This window comes from Lissotriton vulgaris, chromosome 6, assembly GCF_964263255.1.
Source record: "Lissotriton vulgaris chromosome 6, aLisVul1.2, whole genome shotgun sequence".
Lineage (NCBI taxonomy): Eukaryota > Metazoa > Chordata > Amphibia > Caudata > Salamandridae > Lissotriton > Lissotriton vulgaris.
In genome coordinates, this window is record NC_141694.1 from 1,754,325,720 (window position 1) to 1,754,348,709 (window position 22,990).

The window sequence follows — 22,990 nt, forward strand, 5'->3', positions numbered from 1 at the left end:
GTTCCCATCAGGGTAAAGACTGATTTGGATATGGCTGCGTCTGGAGTGGGGTGGTGAAGGATATATGATGTTACAACGCGGACTATTACAACGCGGATTTTACAACGCGGATACTGTAACAACGCATGTATTTACAACGCATTTTTTTACAACGCAGGTACCTTTACAATGCAGACCATTACAACGTAAGGATTGGTAAGTATATATTAATATTAATAATATAATAGTAACTTAATTTTTAAAAATATAATTTAATGTAATTTTAAATAATTTAATTTCCGTTAATTAATTTAAATTTAAATTAATATTACTTTATTTTTACCCTGTACCCCTGTACCCCAGAAACTCAAAACTGACCCTAAACCCCAAAAATAAATTAAAGTAATTTTATTAAATATAATTTAAATTAATTATTGTAAATTTAAAAAAATAAACTTTATTTTTACCCTGTACCCCTGTACCCCAAAAACTCAAAACTGACCCTCACCCCCAAAAATAATGCAATGTAATTTAATTTAATTTATTTTCTATTAAATAATTTAATTTAAAATTAATTTTAATTTATTTTTACCCTGTACCCCAAAAACTGAAAACTGACCCTGAACCCTAAAAATACCCCTTTACCCAAAAACTGAAAACTGTCCCTGAACCCTAAAAATACCCCTTTACCCAAAAACTGAAAACTGACCCTGAACCCTAAAAATACCCCTTTACCCAAAAACTGAAAACTGACCCTGAACCCTAAAAATACCCCTTTACCCAAAAACTAAAAACTGACCCTGAACCCTAAAAATACCCCTTTACCCAAAAACTGAAAACTGACCCTGAACCCTAAAAATACCCCTTTACCCAAAAACTGACCCTGAACCCTAAAAATACCCCTTTACCCAAAAACTGAAAACTGACCCTGAACCCTAAAAATACCCCTTTACCCAAAAACTGAAAACTGACCCTGAACCCTAAAAATACCCCTTTACCCAAAAACTGAAAACTGACCCTGAACCCTAAAAATACCCCTTTACCCAAAAACTAAAAACTGACCCTGAACCCTAAAAATACCCCTTTACCCAAAAACTGAAAACTGACCCTGAACCCTAAAAATACCCCTTTACCCAAAAACTGAAAACTGACCCTGAACACTAAAAATACCCCTTTACCCTAAAACCCAAAACTGACCCTAACCCCTAAAAATACCCCTTTACCCCAAACATATAACATTTAAAATATAACTATATACTTACCAATACTTACGTTGTAATGGTATGCGTTGTAAAGGTACCTGCGTTGTAAAAAAATGCGTTGTAAAAACATGAGTTGTAACAGTATCTGCGTTGTAATAGATGCGTTGTAACAGTAGTGCGTTGTAAAAAATGCGTTGTAACAGGTGCACACCGGTGGTGAAGTGAGCTAAACAATGATGATGGAATCAACCCAGATCTGTGACTGAGGGTGAGTGTCTAAAAAGTTTCAGCGCTCCGTCCATCATCTCCTTGTGTTTGCTTTATTCACCCTAATTTGGCAGGGTATGCCCAGACATGGGTCCCTTATTCACTTTGCCACTGAATTCAAGCTAGCCTTGCTGATGAGGGGTGTTAACACGAAACTGGTCCCAGGATGCTTGTTTCTATTCCAGGAAAGACTCGGATTGGCAGTTCGGGCTGGGATGTTCCCACAAGGAGCAGGGTTAAGACTGATTTGCATTTGGCTAGGTCTGAACTGGGGTGGCGAAGTGAGCTAAAGAACGATGATGGATTCAACCCAGATCTGGGGGTGAGTGGTCGAAAAGTTTCAGTGCTTCGTCCATCATCTCCTTGTGTTAGCTTTGTCAGCTAACATCCCATCTCCAACAGCCTTTTTTAGGCTAGTTATTGGAGAAAGTGATCTTTGCAGAGATAGAAATATGTTTGTGACAGTCTTATTCATCGCACTTTGCTTTGAAGCTGATTGGACTCGAGGATGGGCATATGGTGTACCCTGTGTAGTCCTCGATATGTGTTGGTCAACACTATTTCAGAATAACAAAATCAGCTCCTAAATTAGTCTGTCAATTGCCTGAATCAGAATGGGGTTACTAATTTATTAAACTGTTTCTAAGCTACTTCCTGTTTTTTTAAAGTTGGAAGAGAGTATAGGGTGTAGGTAGAGAGCTGGATCTGAACTTTATTTATGTAGGGCGGTGGACTGTTCTATAATGAAGGTACGCTGGACGTGCCATGTAATGCCATTGTTGTTCATACTTGTTTCTTCAAGCATGGTGTTTAGGCTTTCACTGGCAGCCCATTCTTCTGAATAATAAACTAGTTTACTGAGTCCAGGTAGACCTTAGCATGGTTACATTTCTCAAACATGCTGGTGAAAGTTTTGTTCATTTTAAATAGAAGCTGTTAATTTAGAAAAGGTTTGACTGGCATTGGTCCCCCTATAATATACTTGAGAGTGTATAAGAGGCACAATTTTCATTAATGTGTTAAACAGATTTAAAGTATACCTTGTAATAGCTAAATTCCAAGGTTTCATGGCCAGCCAGCTGATTATTTCCCTGAGATGTTTTGTTGTGAGGGGCGAGGAGATGCTGGAGTCCACATAGGATAGCAAAGCAAACATTGACAATAAGTTTCTGCATTTGTTCTTAATTGATCAAGTAGATGATTTCAGTGTTTTCTACACTGAGCTGAAACCATCTTGGCCATTCACCACTGTTTGACTGTCCACCAAACTGCTAGTTCACGTTTGTCCTTCTAGTCTTGAGGCTTGCATTTATATACCGCTTCTGTTTTGACAGTCACACTTTGTGTGTGATGGGTGCACATCAACAGCCTTTTTTTTCAAGGGAATGCCCCCAGCCATGCGAGGGGTATTCTATTTGCCACTGATAAGATGTGACCGCGCATGCTCTATCTATTCCGCTTGGTCCTATTTACCAGTGTGCGTGAGTCTCTCTAAATCTTCTTCTCACATAATCAGTTGTTTTTGTCAGCCAGGTTTACACTTTTGCAAAGATGTACTCACTTTCTTGGTTGATGTTCAGGTCTCTGTTTTGTTCCTTTATGATGTGTAACTGGAACATGAATGTCTCTCAAGGTAGTCATAAAAAGCCATATTTTATCATAGCTCTTTGTGGTCCATGTTTGAGAGGCACGCTTGATTTTTTGGAATACTGTTTTGTAATGGTGAAATGCAGATGAAAAGTAAATACAAATAGAGATTTTATAAACAGAAGATATTAGGGCTATTATAAAAATTGTCATACGGGAATTGTTTCCATTTTTTAGACTTCCAAACAGTACATTAGACTGGCACTCCTGAGGTCATCAGACTGTATAAAATCATTCTTAAAGTGTCTTGCTTTAATGTTAGACCCACGATTGAAACATGAATCACAAATCTAATATTTACCTTGGCTCGGTATGTGTTGAGATGAGAGCAGAGTAACAGAAACATGTGAATTAATAATATGCTAAACAAGCCATTAGTTAACAAAGAGCTACGCAAGAGGTGTCATGGTTGAGTTTGTTTAGGTGTGAGTGAATTATACTGGAAATTCAGCTACCCTGTGCAAATGAGTATTCACTGTACAGATGAGATCTCGACCGCACACCATCCTGGTACAAAATACCAGTCTATATTGGACACTGGCTGAAACTGAGTGGGCATCTTTTAAAATACCCAATTCAGTATCACATGCAATGTCAATAAAATGTTAAATTCTCAGGTCCTAGATGTTCTCAACTACCTTCTCGCTGAATTGATAACTGTATTAATTTCTGAGGCCAGAGGTGGCAACTCTTGTTGTTTGACCTACCACCTTTATACTTCTTGTTTTCTGTAATCCTGTCACAATGTCTCAGTGAGTTTAACCTTTAATGCATGCATCTCCTAATATCTGAAGGTCATGATTTTGAATGCTGCTCAACTCCGCCTTCTAGCCTTTAGAGGTTGGTCAATTGTATAATGGTAACATGTTTTATGACGGTGTTTAGAAGCTCTAGAGGTTTGGTCTGAAGTGCTATGTAGAGCTACATTGTTGTTATTATTGGTTTAATTGATTTGGCTTTAAGACCTTGTGATTCTTCAGGTTGATTGCCATAGGATATTTATGCACATCCTTTTCCTTATAGCTAGTGTTTGGCCCAATTTTCAACAAACATACTCTCCAGAGCTGCTGTGTTCATTGAGATCCCAGCTCAAACACTAAAATGCTTATCTGCATGTGGCTAAATCTGACTGTATCCTCTTGCAGTTTGTTTCTTCAGAGAAGCTCACTTATCTCTTTTCAAAGCAGCTCAGGGCTTCTCCTGCCTTCAGTGCTGCCTCCCTCTGTGAAGATCCGGCTTCTTTTTTTGTCAAAACATCAGTGACATCTACAGTGAAGTAAACCTTTCAAAGGCCAAGGATTCCCCTTCACTCTTTAAGCATTCCAAGTGTAATCCGAGAACATTACCACTCTCCCTGCTGTTCCATCAGAAGGAGTGTTTGGGGTCAATAGTAGGCTTAGATCGTATGCCCATACAACCTGGTTCAGGTTTCTATCCTTGTAGGGTTGAAGCTACCCTTGGCCCATCTCCGTTGAGATGTTATTAACAATTCCTTCATTTGTTAACAATATCTCTGTAAGAAGGGAGTGATCACTCCCCTCTGTGTAGGTCACAGTGCTGAAACCGTGATAGTTCCTGCCATTGACAAGGGCTAAGAGCTGAACAAGGATGATTCTGGATCTCTCAGTGACTTTCAATCTTGCAAGTAATGCCTTAGTCGAGTGTTTTAAAGGGCCTCTCTCAAGTGGGATTGCTGCTTCCATTTTGACTCAAGGTAAGATAGGTCTGTTTTGGGGTACCCCAGAGATTTGCTCTGTCACCATTTATCTACAGCCCCTGTGGGAGCTCATTATGCAGATCAGACTCCAGGTTTAATCTTACACCCATTACACACAACTTTTCGCCTCCTAGGTCAGTCTCTAGAGACTGTCTCGTCACAGTACATGCATAGATGTCTGACAATGTTCATAAAATTAATGAGAAAAAATGGAAATCTTGTTTATTGGAGGTGAATCAACATGCTGGTGCAGCACAACTTGGCCATCCCCCCTGGAGAGTTTTCCCTCCCCAGCTGAACTACTTATGCACCCTGGGGCATGGTTGAGAAGGATTTGTCCTTCCAGTATCAGATTTGAAAGAGCTGTACCTTCTTCTTACTGACTTTAAGCATTTTGAAAGCGCTGTACCTTCTTCTTACTGACTTTAAACATTTTAAGGAAAAGTCTCCCATTTCTCCCCTTGGTCAAACAGGCAGTTTGTGTCCTGATATTGACTCTGCGTAACCACTGTAATGCCTTATACATTGGTCTCCTGGCTTCTTAGATCAACATGTTAAAAAGTATTTCGAACATAGCAATGTGTTCATGCTGTGGCCTTCACCAATTGAACCCATTGGCTAGCAGTCCAATGTCAGATTTAAATTAAGATGCTTTGCCTGGTACACATGCTTTCTATTGCACTAAACCTAAATTGTATTCTTCTGACCATATAACACATACATGTCAGATCGCCCATTACAGCAAAGGATAGATGGGCAGATAATTTCGGGTCCTGGGCCCCAAGCTCCAATGATGTCCCACTTGATTGCCCCCAGACCTGCTATTTTGCAGCGTTTCAGAAAAAAGCTTAAAACCCACTTGTTCACCTAGATCTTCTCCCTCTTAAACCTTATCCAAGCATTGTTGTCTTTCTTCCGTTGGTTCTACCTCCATGATACTCTTTTTTTACTGCTGATTTTTAAAAATAAATAAATGTTACATGCCTTGGGGGTATTTATGCCAACCCATCAGATTAAATGCCGTTTAAATGGCTTTGTGGCAACATCTCTTCCAGTCCTCAAAATAAAAACTTGAGAGTAAATGTTGTTTGATCTGTTAGTCTTGCATACATTTATAGATTTACATGTAGATTGACTTTTGCTGTTTCCATACCTTGTCTGTTCTGAACTTTGTGTCCTGTCCCCACATCTTGGAAATGGAAAATGTAACATGTACTCTATGGTTAAAGACAGTTTAGTCACCCTTGATATCTCCGGTAGTCCAAATTCACAGTATTCATTTAATTATCAATACAAAGTTTTCAACATAGCTGTTATATAATTTTTGACCGGCTGTTTTTGTAATTGAGCAAAGAGGTTCCAATAAATTAGACAGATTTAGGATATGAGAAGTGGAAAAGCTGTGCATCTCCTGATAACAAAAATATTTGTAACTGTTTTGGTACAGTTGCTTGCCCCGCCTTATAGTAGCACAAGGTTTCCATTAGGTACAATTTGAAAGAAGTCTCTACACAAAGACAGACAATTGTTATTTTTTTCCTGTTTTAAGGTCCATCTTTGCTTATTTTGCTTCATAGAATGGCTTGTATTATTTTTATAAGCTTAGCACATCAGTTTATCCTCAACTCCCTTATCCTCCCAGGCTCCAGGAGAACAATGAATGCACAGGTATTCTTCAGGAATTACAGTGTTGAGTCCTTGGTGAGTTCGGACAGTGTAGAGAGAGGGATTTATTTAGTTTCTGTTTAGTGAGTGTTCTCCAATAGGTTTTCTGCAATTGCTGTATTTCAGAATCCCAGTGAAATACAGTTAAATGAAAATAAAAAGCTTAATTGCAACACAAATATGTAGAGGTTCAACGTTTTGAGTAACATTTTCAGGTGCTGGTTTTTTTTTCTCCAAAAGATTTCCTTATAACACGTAGTGTTACCGATTGCTGTATAATTATTTTTACTATGGAGATTTTAGCTGTTGTAGCTTGTAGTTTATTTTATCTTGAGAGTATTTTAAAGCAGTTGTTTCTGTCAAGAATTTTAACCTGTTCTGGAGAAATATCACAGTTTTCTGTATTATTGTCCGTTGATGTTGTAATGTACTTTTTCACATTCAGGAATTTCTTGAGTCTAATGAGCGATTAAAATCTCAAACAAAAGAACTGAAAGATGCACACAGTCAGCGCAAGTTGGCCATGCAAGAGTTCTCTGAGATGAATGAACGGCTAACGGACTTGCGCTCTCAAAAGCAGAAGTTTGTCCGCCAGCTCCGGGACAAGGAGGAGGAGATGGAAGCTGCAGTGCAAAAGGTGGAAACCTTAAGGCAAGAATTACGCAGGACCGAGCGTACCAAAAAGGAGGTAATATAACTTATTTTTGTTATTTTCATGAACATATATAATCAAGAAGTGCCTTCATAGAATATGTTAGTAACTGATATTGTATAGTGGCTTAAAGACGGCTAACCCTGAAAAGAGAGCCATTGGTTGTTTGGAAACTTTTTTTAATGTAGTGTGCTGGTTTTATTAAGATCGTGGACTAATAATGTAGAACACTGGTAAATGGTGGGTTTGTGTTTGTCTGTAATGGTTCTATGTTGATTGGTGTCTGAGCATTTTATGATGTGTGCTTGATTGTATGTTAGGTGCGATGGTATGAACATGTGTATGTGGCTTTCTCCGTGGAGGATGTGTGTGTATGTGCATGGACTGGTGGCTGTGCAGACTTATAATGGATGATGTGTGACTGACCTTGATGGTTGAATACCAGTATGATAATTGGTGTTGATACTATATAATTTGTAAATGGTCGCTGCACAATGATCATTGTATTATAATATTATGTTGGCTTTGTCTGTATAGGATGGTAAGTTTGTGGAGATCGTTTGGTGTGTGTTAATCAGGTGTGTGGAATGTAATAAAATATCTACTTGTCCATTGGGCAGGTTGCTTCATAAATCTACTTGTCTTGTAAAAAAATCCACTTGTTCCTTTGGTGCCATGTAGTGCGGCGACAAGTTATGGCAGCAATCTCATTATATAAGAGCTCTGATATAGCCTCTCTAATTATGCCAGAGGTCATACCATAGTAGTGGTTGAATACTTACAATCCTCTTATGTTGCCACGTTTCTGCAGATCTATAGTTCCAGGGTTAGAATGCCCTTTTTAGTCTGTGCAAACCTACTAACTTGCATGCTTTTAGTGTTTTCAACAACTCAGATCAAATCAAACAAATTTGTAAAGCGTGCTACTCACCCGCTAGGGTCTCAAGGCACTGGGAGGGGGGGAGTCGCTACTGCTCGAACAGCCAGGTCTTGAGTTGTTTCCTGAAGCAGAGATGGTCCTGGGTCAGCAGTAGGTGGGTGGGGAGGGAGTTCCATGTCTTGGCCGCCAGGTAGGAGAAGGATCTTCCTCCAGCGGTGGATTTGTGAATTCGTGGGATGGAGGCGAGGGCGAGGCTGGCGGATCGGAGCTGGGGGGTGGGTGTGTAGAATGTGAGGCGGCTGTTGAGGTATTTCGGGTCCATGTCGTGGAGAGCCTTGTGTGCGTGGGTGAGGAGTCTGAACGTGATCCTCTTGATGATGGGGAGCCAGTGCAGGTCTTTCAGATGGGCAGAGATGTGGCTGTGACGAATGATGTCCAGGATGAGTCATGCAGAAGCGTTCTGTATGCGCTGGAGTCTTTTCTGGAGTTTGGCTGTGGTTCCAGCGTAGAGGGTGTTCCCGTAGTCCAGGTGGCTGGTGACGAGGGCCTGGGTGACCGTCTTCCTGGTTTCGGTGGGGATCCACCAGAAGATCTTTCGGAGCATGCGCAGGGTGTTGAAGCAGGATGACGAGACGGAGTTGACTTGCTTGGTCATCGTGAGGGAGGAGTCCAGGATGAAGCCCAGGTTGCATGCCTGGTCCGTTGGCTTGGGTGCGGAGCCCAGGGCAGGGGGCCACCAGGATTCGTCCCAGGCAGAAGTGGATGGTCCCAGGATGAAGACTTCCGTCTTGTCTGAGTTAAGTTTCAGACGGCTGAGCTTCATCCTTTCCGCGACGTCTTTCATTCCTTCCTGGAGGCTGGCTCTATCGGTGGCGGGGTCGTTGGTGAGGGAGAGGATCAGCTGGGTGTCGTCGCCGTAGGAGATGATGTTAAGGTTGTCTTGGCGTGCGATGGCTGCGAGAGGGCTCATGTAGACGTTGAAGAGGGTGGGGCTGAGTGAGGATCCTTGCGGAACGCCGCCGATGACTTTGGTGGCCGCGGATCAGAACGGGGGAGGCGGACTCTTTGGGTTCTTCCGTCGAGGAACGAGATGATCCACTCCAGGGCCACTCCTTAGATTCCGGTGTTGCTGAGGCACTGTATCAGGGTGCAGTGGCATACGGTGTCGAAGGCTGCTGAGCGGTCCAGGAGGATGAGGACAGCTGTTTCCCCGTTGTCGAGCAGGGACCTGATGTCGTCGGTAGCTGCGATGAGAGCGGTCTCGGTGCTGTGGTTTGCTCGGAAACAGGACTGTGAGGGGTCGAGGGATCCGTTTGTCTCGAGGAAGGCGGAGAGTTGTTAGTTGACGGTCTTCTCGATGAATTTGGCCGGAAAAGGGAGGAGAGAGATGGGGCGGAAGTTCTTGAGGTCCGTGGGGTCCGCAGTGGGTTTCTTCAGGCGGGCGCTCAGCTCTGGATGTTTCCAACTCTCCGGGAAGGTGGCGGATTCGAAGGAGCTGTTGATGATGTTCCGGAGTTGGGGTGCGATGATGGAGTCGGCTTTGTTGAAGATGTGGCGTGGGCAGGGGTCGGTTGGGGATCCGGAGTGGATGGTGTTCATCAAGCGGGTGGTGTTGTCGGTGCTGACAGGGGTCCAGGTGCAGAGGGTGGTGGTGGGGGGCGTTGGTTCGGTGGTTGGGTGCGTGGTCTGTGCGCCGAAGCTGTTGTGTATGTCGGCGATCTTGCGGTGAAAGAACAAGGCGAGTGAGTCGCAGAGGTCTTGCAAAGGTGTGATGTCGTTGTTGCAGGCGCTGGGGTTGGAGAGCTCTTTAACGATGCTGAAGAGTTCCTTGCTGTTGTGGGTGTTGTTGTCTAGTCGTTCTTTGAATGTTGTCCTTTTGGTGGTGTGGATCAGCTGGTGGTGTTTGCGGGTGGTGTTCTGGAGGGCTGTCATGTTGTCTGTTGTCTGGTCGTGGCGCAAGGCTTTCTCGAGGGTGCAGCAGGTTTTCTTGGAGTTTTTGAGGTCGTTGGTGAACCACAAGTTTTTCCTGCTGCCGGGTCTGCTGGGAGGGTTCTTCAGTGGTGCGAGGTCATCAGCGCAGTTGGTGAGCCACTGTGTGAGGTTGCGGGCTGCTTTGTTGGGGTCCGTCGTGTTGGTGGGTGGGTTCTGGCTGAGGGCGGTGGTGAGCTGGTCGGCGGTGACCTTGCTCCAGCTTCTGCGGGGAACCTGTTGCGGGTGGTGGTGAGTCGTGGTTCTCCTGAAGTTGAAGTGGACGCAACTGTGATCTGTCCGGTGGAGTGGCTGAAGGAGATGTACTTGCTGGAGGAGAAGATGGGGTCAAGCGTGTGGCCGGCGTAGTGAGTGGGGGTGTTCACCAGTTGCTTGAGTCCAAGGATGGCGAGGTTGTCCAGCAGTCCTTGTTGTTCTCCAAGTGGAAGTTGAGGTCCCCTAGGAGGATGTAGTCTGAGGAGGTGAGGGCGTGCTGACTGACGAAGTCTGCGATTGCTTCGCTGAATTGTGTGCGTGGTCCCGGGGGTCTGTAGATAAGAGTGCCTCTGAGAGTGGTCTTGGGGTCGGTGTGTATCTGGAAGTGAAGGTGCTCTGCGGCGGTGAGGGTGTTGTCGGAGTTGGTCGTGATGCGGATGGTGTTTCTGTGGACGATGGCGATGCCTCCTCCGGTTTGGTTGGCGCGGTCCCTCCGGGTGATCTTGTAGCCATCCGGGATGGCTATGGGGATGTCGGGGGCTGAGGAGGCGTTCATCCAGGTTTCTGTGATGAAGGCGACGTCTGGTGATGTTGTGTTGAGGAGGTTCCAGAGTTCGACGGCGTGCCTGTGGACGGAGCGGGTGTTGAGCAGGATGCACTTGAGGTGGTTGTTGCTGGTGCTTGGCTTGGCGGGTGCGGTGCAGGTTCGGAGGCAGGTGAGTTTGCAGGCTTGGCAGGTGAAGGGTCCGTGGGTGCGTTTCGGGGTGGCTCGGTAGCAGGCGGGGTTCCGACCAGCGTTGAGAGCGTGGAGGGTGGTGGCGTTGTAAGTCCGTCGGGTTGGCTGGCATCGCCGAGGGCCAGGGGTCCTGGCGCTGGGCGCGGTCCAGGCGTGGACGGGCGCAGACGGGCTTGCCTTTGCCACGCCTTCGGCGCACAATCGGCGCGGCCGCCGTGCGGCCTCCATATGAGGCGAAGTGGGAGGGAGGAGCAGCAGGGAGGCGGGAGCAGGGCGGCCAATGGGCGGAGGGCACAGAAGAGAAAGGGGCGGGGCAGGCCGCGAGGGAGCAGCGGCGGGAAACGGGGAGCGGGGGGGGCACACCAGAGGGATACAACAGTTAAGGGGAAAAAGGATAAATACCACAAGAACCGAGAGAAAGAAAATTGTACAGTTCAACACAGGTGTGGGCAACAGCAGAGGTAGCGGCAGGGGCAGCTATGCAAAAAAACGAGAACTACCACAAGTACAGAAGTAAATAAAAAGCACAGTTCAGACACAAGTGTGGCCAACAGCAGCGGTAGCGGCAGGGGGACGCCGAGGCCAGGGGCGAACCTGCGGCGTGGGGGGTGACTCTTCTCTGATCTTTTCCCATACTGATAAATGTTGTTAATTTACTCCTGACAATGGCAGACATTAACCTTCTCCCAGAGTTGGGAAAAAGTGGTTGGAAGGAAAGTGAACTTGCAAACACTCAGATGATCCATGAGACACATGCATATTTGCTCATGCTAAAATGCAGTTCACAAATATTTTCTAGGAGTACAATGTCTTGAGCTACTTCTATAAATTATTGTGAATTCACGAAAGCTATATAGCTGCCCTTAATGAAAGGACATATACCATGGGTGCACTTTTGAGACTTTCTTCAATAATTGGGTCCCTAATTTGGTCTGGTGTTGACCATGACCTTTTGCGTTTATTTTTAAAATATGTCTCTCTCTCTCTCTCTCTCTCTACGTCAGCTGGCTTCACTGTGAGTGACAGCATTCTGCTCTTTCACAAGAGGCATATCAGCACACTAAGTAGTTTTGTTCAGTGCCAGTAACCACTGTGGCAGTGTGTGCTTTTTGAGACCAAAAACATTTTTGCTTTTGCCAATGTTTGTTATAATGGTGAGGGCCCAGCAGCTCCCACACTAATAAGGTTTACAAAAACCATGCCAAAACAGTTCACACATTGACAAAACTAAAAAGCTGACCACCAATTTCAGACTACTGGCTTTGCCAATGCTGGTTTATTGTTGTTCCCCATAATCTTGTTGAAACTGTTTACACTGATTTTTCATTATGAAATGTTTTGGAAAATACCAGCATGCATCAACACATGTTACTAAATGATGCTGCAAAGAAATGGTACCTGAAATGTTACAGTAGTTTAGCCAAATGTTTTTTTTCCTGCTTTCATTTTTTTAAGAACATTTTATTTTGAAAGCAAAGAATCATCAATCTTGCTTTCAAGCTTCTGCAAATATTTGCATCAAATCAGAAAGTATTCACGGACAGTTATATATATAGCCTCATATTGCTAGGCTTTGAAAATGTGTGTATCCATTTTTATACTGGAGCCACTGTCAGTAGGGCAGTCACCTAAGGGGATCAGCCTAGCATGTATACATCTGTAAAGTAGAGCTACACGACCCAAACGAGCCTGGGTAGAAACCCTGGAACGAGCTATCCATTAAAAGTATATTTTGTATGTCTTATATGTATGTGTACGTGTATGTAAAAAACAATAAAAATTTACTGAAATTAAAAGAGCTATCAACATTTACTTAGCATGCTCACCCTAATAATAAAGGCTTTATGAACAGCATTAACATATGGACAAAAATATTACCTTCACTGCAGACAGTGCTCTTTTCTAATCTATAATGTGGCCCTGCAAACTGTCCTCAAAGGGTTTGTGCTGCAGGGGGTGGGGCCTACTTGTCCCAAGAACAAAATACGCATGAAAACGTGCTGCCCTTGACCCCAAACAATATGTCCTGGGCGTCGGGCTATAGGAATTTCACATCCCTGGTTAATGTATGTATCTCAGGTGGGTATATGTATGAACATGGCCATGTTGTCGTGCCAATGAAGGATGTTTGTTCTTGTACTGGTAGTGCTATATAATATCTGACTGATATAATTGCTGTTATTTGGTTACAATCACTAAATGGTGGGTGTATGTAAGCAGGGGCTTAGGTTGGTCAATAATGTTGGGGAGGGTGAGTCTCAAAATTCCCAACAAGTAATAAGGTGTACGCAACTGAATGAGTCATAGCCGTGACTTTATTGCCACCTCCCCGTGGTGCATTAGGGCTTCTTCCCAGTCTACTGTGTCCATCTCACCCACATCCTGCTTCCAGGTTGTTAGATTTAGAGCTACCGTACCTTATCATGTAACTTTGATGCCATTCAGAGTGTTTGTGTTAATAGTAGGTTTAATCTAACTTTTTCACAACAGATATGTTGATGAATGATTGAATGATAGTATATAATTTGCCAGCATAACTTGAAAGTATGTAACGCTGACGGAGCAAAGACTTGGGGACCGATTTAGATTTTGCCGGACGGGTTCCTCCGTCACAACAGTGACGGATATCCTGTCCGCCGCAATGTAAATCCAATAAAATCTTATGGGGTTTACATTTCGGTGGATGGGGTATCCGTCAACGTTGTGACGGAGTAACCTATCCGCTGAAATCTAAATCAGGCTCTTAGACTACCGTATGATTTTGAGTGTATTGTGCATATGATGATGACAGGAATTCTGTTCAATCTGTGATGTTGTACAGTGATGTGTTAGTGGCCTTGACGCACAGTCAGGCAGCCTAGCACCATGTACTCACGTCTTCATCATATTGTGCCCAACTTAAAAAAAATTCCAACTTTGGATGTGTGCTGTACAGTTCATAGTAGCAAAAGCTAGGAGAGATAAAAACATTTCTCTTTTTATATGCCAGTTTCAAAAAGGCTTTATTTTTCGGTTCCAAGCCCTGACTACTATTGGTAATAAATGTGGGTGGTTGAGTGGAAACACCCCTATACCACCAATGGAATGCCTTTAAAGCAAAGTGATGTAGAGCGCAGACCCTCCCTCGAGCTTTGGGGACCCCCCCCCCCACCTCCACTCTGTTTTCATAAGAAGGAGGGGGGCTGCACAACCATCCTCCCAGGCCATTTTCGGCTCCGGGGACCACCACCTCCTCAGGGTGTCCCGTCCAAAATGAAGGAGGGGGGCCATGCGGCCCCGTCCTGGAGCCATACATGACCCTGTCCTGGAGCCGTACATGACCCTGTCCTTCAGCCGTACATGACCCTGTGGACCGCCACCACCCCAGGGCCGGCTCCTGTTGTGTCCCGAAGTGCCCACCCACGGGACACAGATGTTAGCTTTTGCTTTATGGGAACTTTGACCGCTCCTGCTGACATGCGGGCAGGGAAAGAGATGAAATGATTGTTCCTGCACAGAGGAAGCTGTCTTTCCAGCAGCTCCCTTCATGCAAGAGCAATGCCTTATCTCGCAAGAGGCAGGATACTGTTTGAGGTTCCCCCCACAGTCCCGCGGGAAAAGAGGCAAAATAAAGGTGATAAATGAGCAGAAAGAAGCAGAATAAAGGTGAAAAAATATCAGAAAGAGGCAGAATAATGGTCAGCAACGAGCAGAAAGAGGCAAGATAATGGTGAGAAACAAGCTGAAAGAGGCAGAATAAAGGTCAAAAACGAGCAGAAAGTAGCAGAATAAAGGTCAGCAACGAGTAGAAAGAGGCAAAATGAAGGTGATAAACAAGCAGAAATAGGCAACAAAAGGGTAAGCAGAAAGCAGCAAAATAAAGATGAGAAACGAGCAGAAAGAGGCAGAATAAAGGTCAGAAGGGAGCAGAAAGAGGCAGAATAAAGGTAAGCAAAAAGCAGTAGGAGGCAGAATAAAGGTCAGAAACGAGCAGCAAAAGGCAAAATAAATGTGAGAAACGAGTAGAAAGAGGCAAAATAAAGGTGATAAGCAGTAAGAGGCAAAATAAAGATGGGAAATGAGCTGAAAGAGGCAGAATAAAGGTCAGAAGGAGGCAGCATAAAGGTCATAAAAGAGAAGGAAGAGACTAATAAGAGGTCAGAAACCAACATCAAGCTGCAGAATAAAGGTCAGAAACGAGCAGAAAGAGGCAAAATAATGGTCAGGAGCAAGCAGAAAGAGGCAAAATAATAAGCTGAAAGAGGCAAAATAGAGAGCAGGAGCAAGCAGAGAAGAAGCAGAAAAACGAGCAGCGGACGCACTAAACCAAAGGCAGCAGAGGGTAGGGGACTGCAGGAAAACTGGACAGGAGTACCATCATAGAGGGAGCTGGCACAAGGTTCTGCTCCCCTGTGCGCCTTACTTTTGTTTGCCATGCACCCACTCACATACTTACTTACAAACCCACTCATGCATCCACTCAGACTCACGCACCACTGACAGGCATACTAAACCATCATGCACCCACTCACAGATCTGTTCAAGAACTCATTCACCCACTCACAGACCCAATGAGAGAGAGACACACACACACAGACCCCCTCAGAGACTCACACATGCACCCACTCAGAGACTCTCGCACCCGTTCAGACGCTCACTCATGCACCCACTAACAGACCCACTCAGAGACTCACACACCCATGTACAGACCTACTCAGACACTCTCACACTCACTCACAGACCTACTGAGACACTCATGCACTCACTCACCCACACTCACTGTCAAAGGTTAGTGGTTACTGTTAGGAAATAAAATGTTAAAAACGTAGAAATTCACTGAATAAAACAAAGGTTACAGAGACCTTATAGTTAGGAAATAGATTTTTAAAAACCTTAGAAATTCACTGAAAAAAATAAAGGTTACATGGATTTCATAGTTAAAAAATAGAATTAAAAAAACCTTAGAAGTTGACAAAAAAAAAACGAAGGTTACAGGGCCGTTATAGTTAGGCTGAAATTTCACTTGTGCAAAACCAGCGAAATTCAGCAGTTGGAGTTACCTGAGCTAGCTAGAACTTATGTCCCTGTAATGCACTGCTTATGATCTCACATATTACATCACTGATGACATCACCCACAGAACCACTCATACACCTACTCACACCTTCATACAACCTCTCGTACACCCACGCAAGCACTCGCATACCCATTCACAGACCCATGCAACTAAGGACACACACGCTCACCCACACAGTCACTCACACACTTAGTCACATACCTATACAACCACTCACATACCCATTCACAGTCACTCACACAACTACTAACTCACCCATTCAACCACTCAGTCACCCATACAGCTACTAACGGAGCTACTCACTTACCCATACATCCACTCACACATCTATTCACTCACCCACAAAACCACTTACATCAGTACAACACTCATGTAAGGAGGACCACGTTCTAGTGCCACGGCCGATTTGGGGCCTTGCACTATAAATTGGACGCAGGGAACAGATAGGTAACTCGCTAGATCTCGCTCCTGAGGCGGAAGCCGGGAGTTAGGACACTTTATCTCTAATTTGTGCTTAATTGCTTTTAATATTGCCGCTTTTTAAAATCCACTTATCTGTCCATCTCAGCACAACTGCCCCTTTCTTACCTGCCACATTATTTTCTGTTTGCCTGCTTTCCCCCGTGGGACCTATGTAGTCTTCTCTGAGCCGATTTAGGGCTTGGTTGATTCACGATCCTCTCACCCCCAGGCGCAGACAGCGGGCGCCATCTTGGGTGAGGAGGAGGACAGCGTTCTAGTGCCACGGCCGAGTTGGGGCCCTGCACTATAAAATGAACGGCATTCCCCGTCCGCGCACCGGGCGCACCGGAGGCGCGCCAGAGGCAAGCCCGTCTGTGCCCAGCTGTGTGCCCAGCTGGGCCTCGGGCCAGAACCTATGCCCGATTTTCCAGACGGCTATATCCGTTACACACGGAAGGACCTTCTTCTATTGAGACCCCCTAAAAATACGCTCTGCCATTATGTACATAAGCAGGAAAACATCTACACTCACTGTAGTCTCTGTAGCTCCTATTTGCGGGGATTTAATCCTGACTCTCCAGCCCCCACGGATGTGCGCATGGCCCTTTTGAATTGTAGGTCCCTCCCTAAGCACTCTCTGGAGATTAATTTTATGCTACAGGACCACAAATTAGATCTATTATTCCTTACGGAAATATGGCTAACCGCCAACTCAGAGGCTGACATTGTCCGGGCTCTCCCCCCGGGGTTTCTAATTCACTCTGACTAGGCCTGCTGGTAGAAGGGGTGGACTGGACATAATTTACAAAGATCACTTCGTTTGTAGAGTGAAGGATGGCGGCATTTCGCAGTCTGAAAGCTGCCATTTTTCTTTCCAACTATCTCCTACCATCTCTTTTACAGGCCTTTTAGTGTACCGCCCCCCTGGGAACTCTAGCCACTTTGTTAACTCCCTCTTAGAAACAGTTACAGCCCTGGCGCATTCCTCCACCAATTTCAACATCCTTGGAGATCTCAACCTTCATTTTGATGACCCCCTTGATGCAGTGGCGGAGGACCTCCAACTCGATCTTAGATCATACAAGATGTTACTAATTAATATGGGCGCTACACATAATAAAGGCCACCTTCTTGACCCTGTTTTCACCAATATTCGGTCACTTCAGGCTAGCTCCCACTTCCCCCTCCCCTGGTCAGACCATTTCTTGGTCCCTTTTTCTTGGCAGGGTGAGTTTGAAATATCACAAACCCCTAGGATTTATACTTTGGAAAGGGCTTGGTCTAAGCTCTCCGCTGAGAACTGGACTCACTTACTCGAACACTCCATCCCTCCCCATGATCTGGACCCCGTGACTGCTGATACTAACTTAAATAATTGGCTCACGAGTTCATTAGACCATATCCTACCAAAAAAAAGAGTAGGGAAAAAGACTGGGAGAGTAGGCTCTGCCCCTGGTATACTCCTGAGCTCAGAATCCTAAGAAAAGATTATAAGAAGCTCGAGCATACTTGGAGGAAAGATTGGAGCAATACAAACAAAGATATATACCGTGCTGCTATTAGATCATACAAAATCGCCCTTAGAGAGGCCAAGACAATATTCTTCGACGAAAGAATAAAAAATTCCTCTAATTCCACCAGAGAATCCTATCAGATTATTAAAGAACTACTGAAGGTCCCTGAACCCCCTATGTCTCAAGATTCGTCAGGAGCCAAGTGCGATGAATTTGCAAACTATTTTGACTTAAAAATCAAAAATATCTTAACTACCCTGCCTCAACTGGTCACCCAAGCTAACGCAGACAGCCTGCTCCCGGCCGTTGGCCCTCAGCTTAACGCTTTTAATCCAGTCTCAGGTGAGGAATTCCTTAAAGTTCTAGCAGCCATGAAAAGTGGCTCTCCTAGTGACCCGGTTCCTATGCGGTTTCTTAAACCGATTGCTAGTACCATTGCTACTCCAGCAACTGAGCTCATTAACACCTCACTTTCCCAGGGCATTGTTCCGCCCAGTTGTAAATGGGCCATTGTAAAGGCCCTCTTAAAGAAACCACATCTTGACCCATTGGAGATGACCCATCTCACTACTCCCAGGACTTAGTAAGATCGCGGAAAGACTGGTGAATTTCCAACTTTCCCACTTTCTGGAGTTAAACAAACTTTTGCGGAGCTCTCAAACCGGATTCCGCCCAGGCCAGGGCACAGATACGGCCCTCCTCTCCGTCATCGAGGAGGCAAGGTGCATCTTGGACTCAGGGGGATCAGTGGCAGTGATCCTCCTGGATCTTAGTGCAGCCTTTGACACGGTTAACCACCGTGTCCTGATCCAGCGCCTGGCTGAGGTGGCTGTAAGGGGCTCCGCCCTGGCTTGGTTAACATCTTACCTGAAAAACCGCACTTTTCAGGTCTGGGAAGGCAACTCACGATCTGCCTCAATCCCCCTCCAATGTGGCGTGCCTCAGGGCTCTTTTAAGCCCCACTTTGTTTAATGTGTACATGGCCCCCCTGGAGGATGTGGTTGTCCCGATTGGGTTTAAAATTGTAAGCTACGCAGACGACACTCAATTGGTCGTCTCACTCTCCCAACTTCATCAATGCCCGGACAACCTTCCTTCTTGCTTGACGAAAATACATGCCTGGATGTGTGACTCCTCTCTCAAATTAAATGGGTCAAAAACCGAAATCATGGTACTGGGTCATAAGGGCACTTCTTTACCTACTACCATCTGGCCTGCTTGTCTAGGGGATCCCCCAGTCCCAAAAAAGAAATTAAAAGCTTAGGGTTCTGGTTGGAACAGGACGTCTCGCTTAAAACACAAGCAAAAAAAACAACAGGAATCTGCTTTGGCCTTCTACGGTCTGCTCGTAAAGTTCTTCCCCTCCTTCCCCAGCATTCTAGGAAGCTGTTAGTGCAGGGACTAGTTTTGTCCAGACTGGACTACAGTAATGCCATCTTTTTGGGGGCCCCTGAAGCCACCATCAATAAACTTCAACAGACACAAAATGCCGCAGCTAGGCTATTAACGGGTACTTCAGTTAGGATGTCAGCAAAACCTGCACTTAAATCGCTTCATTGGCTCCCCATCCGTGACAGGATTAAGTTTAAATCTTTATGTTCGAGGCATGTGGGCTGCTAAATTCATATCTTTGCATTAGATCGCCACCTAGTGTTGGGTCCGGATGATCGCACATTGTTGTCCTGGAAGAGTCTTCGAAGTATCCTGAGATGGGTGGCTCCTCCCCTGGACTACAGTGCGCATGGGCATCGGCTCCATCCCCAGATTGTTTTTTTCCGCCATTGGGTTCGGATGCGGTCTCGACGTCTCTCCGTCGGAACCGAATAAACATCATTTTTTACGGCCAAAAGGCTTTGGGTTCTTTACGTCGGTATTGTTTGCGTACGGTCTCGAGTTTCTTCCGTCTCTCGGAGCCGGAATCACCGGAGTTTCTTACAACTCTTCGGACATCGAGGCCTTCTCATCGCGACTCGACACCAAGTTCCCAACATGGAGCGGAGTCCGTTTAAACTCTGTCCGCTCTGTGGGTCCAAATACCCACATATAGATGTACACCCGGTCTGTAATAAGTGCCTTTCGCCAGACCATGACGAAGGAAGTTGCCGGGCCTGTGCGAAGTTCAGGTCGAAGAAAACTCTCACGATTCGGCGCGCGGTGCGCCTTGTGGCCAAACAGGCGGCCCCGGATCCAGATAACATCTTCGGCGACCAAGAAGAGGAGGACCAGAGCCATCATCTTCAAATCTCCCCGCCTGAGACGGAGGTCGAGGCCGATCCGGAATATGACGACGACGGAGTCGTGGGTCAGGGCCTTGAATACGTCGACGAGGTAGGGGACGACGTGATGGTTTATGGGGCCGAGGAAGATAGCTCAGGGGACGAGCTATGCCCCGAAGTTGAAGAACATCAGGAGGGGGTCGCGGGATCGCCTGTCGGCCTTACCCAAGACCCTGTAGCGCAAGCCACGGCCCCGCCTGTCGGCCCGGCCACGGACATACTTGCTGCGCCTAGGGTTTCGAAACCGAAACTGAAAGCAACGGTATCGACTGCACCTAAAATGGCCGACCCGAAACCGAAACCGAAAGTTAAGGACTCGAACGTCCCTAAGATGGCGGTCGCAACGGCAAAAACAAATAAACCGGCGGCCTCATCGACTCCGTCGACCTCCGGTCCGCAGAAGTCGAAGAAACACAGCGATTCCACAGGGTCGAAATCGGCGCCGGAGGAGAGATCCTCTAAGAAGGGTGGCACGCACAAGACAAACGCGCCGGCGCCGGCGAAGCCTGCTAAAGCAACCGACACAGCACCGGCTCCAACGGGGACATCTGCGCATCGCTCCAGGGACTCGGGGTCGGCGCCGTCCATCCCTCCAAAAGACCAACGGAACGTCGCATCCGAAGGCAAGGCCACCTCGTCGGTGCCAAAGACATCGGTCACCGACGCATCTCTCGTGGCTGCTTCACTACAAAGAATTAAGGACAAGGTTTTTTCCTCGTCGACGCCAACGCCATCGACGCAGAAGGCGGCAGATGTCCCGGTCAAGCCGGCAAGCAAGCTCCTCTTCCTTCTACCGCCAAAAGTGGTGCCAAAGGCCTTTTCCTCGAAATCGACGCCAAAGAAGTCGGATTCTTCTACGGCGGGGACATCTTCGGGTCAAGTGCTCGACCCTGAAGAGGATTCGGAGTGTTTTATTGACGCGGACACGGGGAAGTTAACCCTTTATAAAAGGAAGATCACTTCGCAGCCGGTGGAATCCTACGTCATTCCCCTAAAGAAGAAGAAGTTTCCACAGGACGCCTCTGTCCTCATGGAACCTATTCTGCCTCCTCTGGGAAGGAGCCCAACACCGTCTCCAGACCACTCTGACAGTGGGGACTATGGTGAAGAGGAACAATACACGTTCCCAGTAAATGAACCTGATGCACAGCCAGATTCTTATTATGGCATTGGGGACCAAGGCAACCAAGATGTGGGGCAAGACCCACAGTCCTTCAGTACACGTGCATCCCCTACGGAGGATTCTGCAGGTTTTCATGCACTAATTGAGAGGGCAGCTGCTAATCATGATGTGGACATGCATGCTGACCCAGTTGAGGAAGACTTTCTATTCGACACGTTTTCAGTTTCGGAAAGAAATGTAAAGACACTGCCTATGCTCAAAGGGGTCCTCAAGCACGCTGCGGACATCTTTAAAGAGCCTACCAGGGCGAGGGTGGTCAACCCACGTATTGAAAAAAAGTACAGACCAGCGCCTGCAGACCCTGCATACATTCGAGGACAGTTGCCGCTTGACTCCTTGGTGGTAGCAAACGCACGCAAGAGGGCCAACTCCCAAACAACGGGTGAAGCTCCTCCCCCGGATAAGGAGTCCAAAGTGCTAGAGGCAGGAGGCAAAAGAGTGGCTGCACAGGCTGCCAATTTCTGGCGTATTGCAAATACACAGGCACTACTGGCACGTTATGATCGATCACATTACGACACACTAGAGCAGATTGTAGAACACCTGCCTCCGCAGTTTCAAGAAGGCACCAAAATGATTATACAAGAGGGACAACTGATCTCCAACGCGGCCATAAAGTGCGCACTTGATGTCGCGGACACAGCCGCTAGGGCCGTTAACACCAGTGTCATGCTCAGAAGACAGGCTTGGCTCCGCATATCGGGGTTCAAACCTGACATTCAAACAACCATACTTAATCAACCAGTCAATCCGGATAGACTGTTTGGTCCAGATGTTGACACCACCCTGGAAAAGATTAAAAAGGACACTGAAACTGCTAAATCGATGGGGGCCCTACAATCTCAGCAGTTTCGGGGCAATAATTTTCGTCGCTCAGGTGCCCGTGGAGTCACCAGAGGACAGATGGGTCAACAGTCACAGTTCCCTAGAGGTGGAGCACAGTCCTCGTACCCCAAACAAAACAAGAGGGGCTACAGGGGAAACAGCAACAAAGGACGTGGCAAAGGAGGCAACAATTCACGCTCCTCTGCCCCAAGCAACCAGTGACTCTCTGTCACTGCCCCCCGACCATTTAACACCTGTCGGGGGGAGAATACAACAGTTCCTGCCCGTCTGGACCAACATCACCACAGACAGGTGGGTGCGACAGCTAATCCAGTACGGTTATTGTCTAGAGTTAAAGTCCACTCCACCCAACATTCCACCAAGGTAAAGGCCTATGTCCGCAGAGCACTTGCACTTATTGCAGCAGGAAGTGTTGGTGATGCTGCAAAAAGGGGCAATCGAGCTCGTGCCAGTGGGGGAGGAAGGCACAGGGGTTTATTCTCTGTACTTCCTCATTCCAAAAAAGGATGGATCTCTACGGCCAATTCTGGATCTCCGTCCCCTCAATCTGTACATACTGTCAGAGCATTTCCACATGCTCACACTGCAACAGATTCTTCCTATGTTAAACAAAGGAGACTTCTTAGCAACCTTGGATCTCAAGGATGCTTATTTCCACATCCCGTTACATCCGTCCCACAGAAAGTACCTCAGGTTCACTATCCAGGGCACGCATTATCAGTTC

The 22,990-nt window shown here is 46.1% G+C and overlaps 1 protein-coding gene across 2 annotated transcripts in view; it reads left to right on the plus strand.

Moving 5' to 3' along the window:
- CDC42BPA (CDC42 binding protein kinase alpha) overlaps window positions 1–22,990 on the plus strand; it is a 1,012,118-nt gene that overhangs the window by 638,313 nt on the left and 350,815 nt on the right. For both annotated transcript variants that reach the window (XM_086927989.1, XM_086927990.1), the window contains exon 13: window positions 6,923–7,165. In XM_086927989.1, the coding sequence (XP_086784115.1) occupies window positions 6,923–7,165 (243 nt within the window). The remainder of the gene's footprint in view (window positions 1–6,922; window positions 7,166–22,990) is intronic.